Source organism: Otolemur garnettii, unplaced genomic scaffold (genome assembly GCF_000181295.1).
Source record: "Otolemur garnettii isolate 467f Iridium unplaced genomic scaffold, OtoGar3 scaffold00104, whole genome shotgun sequence".
Taxonomy (NCBI): domain Eukaryota; kingdom Metazoa; phylum Chordata; class Mammalia; order Primates; family Galagidae; genus Otolemur; species Otolemur garnettii.
The window spans coordinates 5,894,283-5,902,485 of NW_003852499.1; the positions used below are offsets into that span (position 1 = coordinate 5,894,283).

Genomic DNA, 8,203 nt, shown 5'->3' on the forward strand with positions numbered 1-8,203 from the left:
TGGCTCTGCTTTATTGACCTCAGAGCACCCTTTGAAAAACAACAAACCACACACAATATGAACTGGAACTGGATCCAGGCTGGTGGCACCTGCCTGACTCCAGAAGAATCCCTCAACCAAGATGTATTTATACAAAATGCAGAGGAAAAAAATAAGGCAATGTGGTTCTGAGTCGAAGGTCTGCCGATCGGCAGCAGTCAGCGAAGGCACGGGCAGGTCATGCCTCTTTCTCGTAAGTGCGAGTGCAAACTACACTACCGGGGGTGAGTGTCAGGATAAGTTTCCAACACTTAGCTCCCACACAAGTGTGGTCTCTTGCCTGTCCCACTTCTGCAGGTCTCATCAAACTCCACCCCAAGCGTAAAGCTGATCTCTGTGTTCTTGAAGGTGCTCTGGGTCCTTAATATGATAGTATCCCTGTTCTTTTTGAGGGCTGTGGTAGGCTTGGTCATGTTGGCCACCTGCCTGGTAGCAAAACCCATCCCGATTGACTTCACGTAGTTATCGAAATTCTTGCTATCCACTAGCTTCCAGGTACCCAGGAAGGCGTCCACCATGGTGATGCTGGACTAGGTTGAGAAAGCAGGCGTGCAAGGACTCCACCCTGGCCCACCTTTTTTTTTTTTTTTTAAATAAAAACTAACCTATTTATGACTTTTTTAAAACATGGTTTCTCCTTTTTATTCCTTTATTCTGTTTTCCTGGGACTCCTTACCTGTGGTCTGAGTGAGCTTTGAGGAGACTCTTAGGCTTAATTACTTTACTGAGAGGCAAAAAAAAGGGTGAGCGTGAAAGTATAATGTTCATAAATACTATCAATTCTGCACCTGTAAAAATGTGTAATTCTTTTTTTTTTTTTTTTGAGACAGAGCCTCAAGCTGTCCCCCTGGGTAGAGTGCCGTGACATAACAGCTCACAGCAATCTCCAACTCCTGGGCTCAAGCGAGTTTCCTGCCTCCGCCTTCCAAGTAGCTGGGACCACAGGCGCCCGCCACAACACCTGGCCAGTTTTTGGTTGTAGCCGTCATTGTTGTTTTGGTGGGTCCGGGCTGGGGATTTGAACCCGCCACCTTGGTGTACGTGGCTGGCGCCTTAGCTGGTTGAGCTATAGGGGCCGAGCCAAAAATGTGTAATTCTTAAAAATATTTCAGATCTACACAATGCTTCCAACACAAGGGGCCCAGAGTCACCTAACTTCCTTCTTATCAATTCACTGCCTGTTAGTCCCTCTCTCCCCTCTCTCTCATTTTCCCCCTCTGAGATTGGCAGAGCTGGAAGGACCGTCTTACTTGGTACTTTGTATTTCCGGAGGCAGTAGGCAAACTCCAGGGGTCGTACTGCTTTCTGCCGGCTGTCCTGCATCTTCTCCAGCAGCAAAAGCAGCTGGAAAGGGACACTTCGCCTCTGCTCTTCATCTCCCCTCGGCACTGTTATCCTGCCACGTAAGAATAGCCAGAAACCACCTTACACCTATAGTTTTGGACGTTGGGCGCCCTGATAGAATCAGGTGTAACTGCTCAAATAGATCGGCCCCGCCCAGGAAGGGTCAGACTCATGTCCCTCCCAGGAAATAGGAATGCTGCCAATTGCTGCCCTCCCTGACCCTTTAAATTCCCATCCTCCATAACCCACATGTGGAATTCCTTTCTTGATTTCACCCGACCAGCGTCCACGTGGAAATAAAGACCACATTATTTCTACAGAACAGGGGATTCCATTTTCCTTTGTTTCACGCTTTGCAATAATCTTTCATCCTTGGGTCCAGAACCTTTCACGCACATTGACATTACACGAGAAAGTTTTAAAAATCTCCGTATCTCGTCTGGGTATGGTGGCTCACGCCTGTAATCCCAGCGCTCTGCGGGGCTGAGGCGGGTAGATTGCCCTGAGCTCAGAGGTCGGAGACCAGCCTGAGACAGAGTGAGACACCATCTCTACAAAGAAAAAGCCAGGTGTTGTGGCGGGCGCCTGTAGTCCCAGCTACTTAGGAGGCTGAGGCGAGTGAATCCTTTAAGCCCAAGAGTTGAAGGTTGCTGTGAGCTATGATGCGACAGCACTCTACCGAGGGCCACAAAGTGAGACTCTGTCTCAATAAAAATAAATAAAAAAAAATAAAAATCTCCATATCCAGGCCACTCCCCATACAAATGAAATCAGAATTCTGGGAATGGGACCCAATTATTAGAATTTTTTTAAAAAAAAAATACAGAGTCCCGGTATGTTGCCCTTGGTGGAGTGCTGTGCCGTCACAGCTCACAGCAACCTCAAACTCCTGGGCTTAGGCGATTCTCTTGCCTCAGCCTCCCAAGTAGCTGGGACTACAGGCGCCTGCCACAATGCCCGGCTCTTTTTTTTGGCTGGTGCCGGGTTTGAACCCACCACCTCCGGTATATGGGGCCGGCACCTACTCCTTTGAGCCACAGGTGCGCTGCACCCAGCTATTTTTTGTTGCAGTTGTCATTGTTGTTTTAACTGGACCGGGCTGGGATCAAACCCATCAACTTCGGTGTATGTGGCTGGCACCGTAACCACTGTACTACGGGTGCCGAGCCCCAATTATTAGAATTTTTAAGTTCCCCAGTTGATTTAAATGTGTAGCCAAAGGTGAGAACCACTGAGTGTCAGTGAATTAGCTGTATCGAGCGCCCTCTAGAGAGGAGGATTGGCATCACCCTGTTCACTGATCACCCTAGAATGAAGGGCAGAGGCACTAGGTCCTCAGTTCACAGCCAGGACAAGCAGCAAAATGTCCAGCTTTAACCACTCCAAACTGAAAAAGAAAATACTGAGATACGTCCGTCCTGGGGAAGAAAGGGCAACATGAAGGGATGTTAGCGCATTTTGGCCATGATTTATTTAAATATAGGCATCTCTCAATTTTCCCATATTGATGATGGGTAAAAGGAGAAAAGAATGAATGATAAACGGCAGTGCCTGTGGCTCAGTGGGTAGGGCGCCAGCCCTACATCCGGAGGGTAGCGGGTTCGAACCGGGCCCTGGCCAGCTAAAATAGCAATGAGAATTGCAACAAAAAATAGCTGGATGTTGTGGTGGGCGCCTATAGTCCCAGCTATTTGGGAGGCTGAGGCCAGAGAATTGCTTAAGCCTAAGAGTTGGAGGTTGCTATGAGCTGTGACACAGGGGCACTCTACCAAGGGCAAAAAAGTGAGACTCTGTCTCAAAAAGAAAAAAAAAATGAGCGATAAAATATTAGTCCTTAAAAATTAGTGATAAAGGGTGGCACCTGTGGCTCAAAAGGGTAGGCGCCTGCCCCATATGCCAGAGGTGGCGGGTTCAAACACAGCCCTGGCCAAAAAAAAAAAAAATTAGTGATAAATTGTGTGTGTCTCTGTGTATGTATTGGGGACCATTGACTACTTCTCTGATACTGGTTTCTTTTAGCCATATTGATAGCTGACAATCCTGGCTGCACTTTAAAAGTCACCTAAGGAACCTTTTAAAAAGTACCACTGCCTGCACCCCACCCTAGACCAACTGAAACCAAATAACTGGAGTGGGACCAGGTATTCATTCATATTTAAAACTTCTGAGGTGATTCTAATGCATAGTCCAGAATATTCAGGAAAAGATTTGAAAGAAAAGACCTCTAAAAGTCCAAGTCACTAAGAAGAGCTGAGTATTTATAAATATGAAATAATATTCATGCTCATCAGCTTGAATAATCGTCTTACCTCTTCAGTATCTTGGTGAAGTCCCTGTTCATTATGAATACCTGAATCAGGGAGTTAAGGCAGCATGTCTGTCCAATGTTGTGTAAACCAACCAGCCCTATAAACAGAAGACAAAAGAATACTGAGGGCAAGGCTTAGCTAATGAAGTGAACTAAAAATCAAATGTTTTTCTAGAATCTACTAAGGACATAAAATCTTAAAATCTCAGAGGTGTACAGAATTCACTAACAATCTTGCAAACAAACTAAAGGGGAGATATCAAGCATGAATCTTAAGAAAGTTAAATAACAAGAAAAGTTTTAATTGTCTATTAGCAAAAGAGAGATGTTACTGGAAAAAAAAAAATACCTTATTCATTGCCAAATGAGTAGCACAGAAATTGTCGGGAGAGAAAAGGAAAAGAAAGAATCATTACATAAAGCACAACTGGGAGAATTATGGGTTCCTCTCGGTCAAACTGTTCTCTACAAAGCTGAGTCAGAATGGGCATCTGTGGAATTCAGGAATAAGAGGAACTCCCCAGATAGCCTGTGATGGACTCCAGAGTAGAGGCCCCTGCCCAGGGTTCACCACAGATGGAAGAAATCAGAAAACAGCTCTAGGGAAGAATCGCGGAATACATACTCATCTTGAGAGGCTGAAAGCCAGAAGAAACTTATAAGAATAGAAGAAAAACAAAAGGTCACAGTTTTCTTACCCCTAGCAACCAACTTCCCCTTTTCCAACCTAGCCTAAAGCTCAGCAGACACCACAAGGGAGCAATTTAAGAGAGAGGGAATACCACTAAGCTCAAAATTCCTGGAGAAAGGGCTTTGGCTTATATAAAATAGGGCAATGGGAAAGTAAAAATCTGGGGGTGACTGTTGATCACAGATTTTTGCTCCCCAATTCAGCAGGAGGGCATTGCTCCTAGATAGACTTGTACAAAGGCAACAGTAAAGATGGGAACTGATGCTGGGTATTACCGTTTGCCAAGCATTGGTTTAAAGTAGTGTTCACAGATCATCCCATTGAATTCTCCCAACAACCCTCTGTGCTTGGTACTATTATAATCCTCATTTTAAAGATGCAGAGGCCAAGGCACAAGAGATGGGAACCACTACCATAAAGCTCTACTGCTTCAGAGCATAGCAGATGAACACAACATTTATATGCAGTCAGAAAGAGAAAAACGGAAGGATCTAATGACCGTGAGGGTAGTCCCAGGCGCTGAGATGTTCTCTCAGCTGCTCTTTGTCCCTCTTCATAGTGTTCTCTTCCTTCTCCTCAGCAGGTTCTGCCGGGAGCTGCTGAGACTCAGCCAGGGTCGACTGAAAGATTCCCCTGAGAAACCCAAACACGTTGCCCGTGGTGATCACTCCAAAATCCCAGGCCGAGGAGGCCTGGTCTGTGTTCAGGACTGTACGACTTCACTTCTAGGAAGAGCTCACATGAGCCAGGCACACAGGACCTCTGTGAAAAGACAACGCAGGTAGGCAAGGATCAGACAAGGGGGAAAATGTATTCATATAATTAGTTCTGGATTCCAAACAGCCAAGTCTTAGAGGGCAACAAACATTTGAAGAGATTGACCCAAAAAGCTCTAGGCTGGTAATGACAACTTGGCTAGATGTTCCCTACTGTGGTCATCACATTTCCATCCTAACACTGAACATCCTCTTGGGGAAGGAGAGGGAAGTAAGCACAGGACTTTATTTTGCAACACAGTACTGGGCACATCTCAGTAACACCCAGCACAAAGCAGAAGCCCTCAGCCTCCGATACCCATAGAGGGAGCTTCTTAGCTCCCAGACGGGAGCCTGCAGCCCTGGCAGGACAGACCCAGGGGCTGGCCTGTGTTATTGCTGGATGTCTACAGCAGTCTTGGGCCTAAAATAAGCCTCAGCAGTAGGCAGGCTGTAGCACCCACAGATACCAGGCATACCCCAGTACTGTGATTGTCTCAGTGACAGTGGGCTTTGGGTCTGACTCAATACTGTGTCAACCTTGGTGGCCAGGGCATTGCCTGTGTCACCCCTTGGGCCCTGGATAAACCTCAGCAGCAGGCCAGCCATAGCAGCCATGAGTTTTAGGCACTTTCCAGTGCTGTGCTGGTCTCAGCAGCCATGTGCTTTAGAAATGACCCAGTGCTGTGTCAGCCTTAGCAGCCAAAGGATTCCATTCACGGCGCTCTCGGGCTTAGGGCGCCCTCTAGAACTGCAACAGATGAAGCAGTCACGGACTTAGAGTTCTCACCAGTCAGTCTCTCCTTGATCTCTGGATAGGCTTACTGATGAAAGATGTTTCCAAACAAAGCCAGACTGTGAAGACTAGACTGCCTGGGCACTGCTCATGCCTGTAATCCTAGCAGTCTGGGAAGGTGAGGCAGGTGGATTGCTTGAGCTCAGGAGTTTGAGACCAGCCTGAGCAATAGCAAGACCCCATCTATACTAAAAATAGAAAAAAAGAATCAATGAGGCAAAAGGATCACTTGAGCCCAAGAGCTTGAGGTTGCTGTGAGCTATGATGCCATAGCACGCCACTTAGGACACCAGAGTGAGACTCTGTCTCAAAAAAAAAAAAAGGACTAGATTAAGATTGAGATCAATCAAAAAACAGACATAGGATTGAGATCAATAAAAAAAAAAAGACATCACCAAAGTGCCAGTGATTAACCTTAAAGATATGGGAGATGAAAAAACTGCCAGACAATAAATTTAAAATAGCTGTTTTAATGGAGCTTCATAAAATTCAAGGAAATATAAAGAAACAATTCAGAAATTTATCAAAAGAATTTAACAAGAAACTTAAAAAAATTCTGGAACTTAAAAAATAATGAAATAAATGCAAAATGAAACATACAACATCAACAGCAGAATTGATCAAACAGGGGAAAGAATCTGTGAACTCAAACATGGATTAGTTGAAAATATAAACTCAGAGGAGAAAAAAAAGAAAAAAAAGCTGTGGGATTTACAGCATAATATCTGAAAGCAAAAGTATACATCATTGGTGTTCAAGAGGCAATAGAAAAATAAAAAGGGGACAGAGCATATCTAAAGAAATCGTAATAACAGTAAGATTTCAAAACCTGGGGGGAAATACAAATATTCCAGGACCAAGAAAGTCAAAGGTCTCAATAACATTTACAATGTTAAGACAATGTAATCGAACTATCAAATAGACAATGTAATCAAACTATCAAAAAGATCAAAGACAAACATAGGATGCCGAAGCAGCAAAAAAAAAACCAAAAAAACAACAGCACGTATCATATAAGGGAGTACCAATGTGTTGATCGGCAGAATTCTCAGCATAATTTTACAGGCCAGGTGATTGGGATGATATATTCAAAGTGCTAAAGGGGAAAAAATGTTAACTAAGAATACTAAATCCAGAAAATCTGTCCAACAGAAATGAAAGACACATAAAAACTTCTCCACGCGAATAAAAGCTGAGGGAATTCATCACAACCACACTTGTCACATAAGAAATGCATGTGCTTCAAGATGAAAGAAAAGGGCCCTATAACTGTACTTATATCAGAAAAAAAAAAAAGTTAGGTTAAAAAAACTGTAAGAAAAACAGAGGTCACTACATATATAATAGTAAAGGACTCAATTAGGCCAAAGAACAATTGTAAATATGGAATACTCAACAGCAGAGCACTCAGTTATATAAAGCAACTATTATTAGCTATGAAGGGAGAGATAGACAATAATACAGTAGTAGCTGGAGAATTCAACACCCCTCTCTCAACACTGGACATATCATCCAGACAGAAAATCAGCAAAGAAACTTCAGATTTAAACTGCACTACAGACCAACAGATAGTCAATTAGACAGTCCATTAATCCTAGTAGTACAGAACATAGCATCTGACAGCTACAGGATAGAGATTCCTCTCATCAGCATATGAAACACTCTTCTGGAGAGAGCCCATGTTAGGTCACAAAACAAATCTCAACAAATTTGAAAACTGTAAAATAGGATTTTTTTCTAACCACAATGGAATAAAAATGGAAATCAAGAACAAGAAAAACTTTGGAAAATGTACAAATACATGGAAATGAAACATAATCCTAAATGACCATTGGGTCAATGAATAAATTAAGAAAAAATTTTAAATGTACTGAAACAAATAAGATTAGAAACACAACATACCAAAACTTAGGGGATACAGAAAAAGCAGTATAAATAGAGACGTTTATAGCAATAAATGCCTGTATCCAAAAATGAAAAGATATCAAATAAATACCATAATGATGTACTTCAAGAAACTCAAAAAGCACAAGCACCAATTTAATAATGAATTATGAACAATTATGAAAAGAAATTATGAAAAATCAAGGAAATGTGACAACACCAAAGAAACTAATAAAGCTTCAATCATAGACCTTAAGAACTGGAGGTCTGGCTCGGCGCCTATGGCTCAACGGCTAAGGCGCCAGCCACGTACACCTAAGGTGGCGGGTTCGAATCCCCAGCCCGGACCCGCCAAACAACAATGACGGCTGCAACCAAAAAATAGC

The 8,203-nt window shown here is 43.4% G+C and overlaps 1 protein-coding gene and 1 pseudogene across 2 annotated transcripts in view; both read right to left on the bottom strand.

Annotated features, from left to right (window-relative positions):
* USP18 (ubiquitin specific peptidase 18) overlaps positions 1-5,101 on the bottom strand; it is a 24,382-nt gene extending 19,281 nt beyond the window's left edge. For both annotated transcript variants that reach the window (XM_012809310.2, XM_023517130.1), the window contains exons 1-3: positions 4,882-5,101; positions 3,693-3,789; positions 1,290-1,435 (exon numbers count right to left, since the gene is read on the bottom strand). In XM_012809310.2, coding sequence (XP_012664764.1) covers positions 1,290-1,435; positions 3,693-3,789; positions 4,882-4,939 — 301 coding nt within the window. In that variant the 5' untranslated portion in view covers positions 4,940-5,101. The remainder of the gene's footprint in view (positions 1-1,289; positions 1,436-3,692; positions 3,790-4,881) is intronic.
* Positions 218-557, bottom strand: LOC111727403 (annotated as a pseudogene).
* Positions 5,102-8,203: the final 3,102 nt, after the last annotated feature.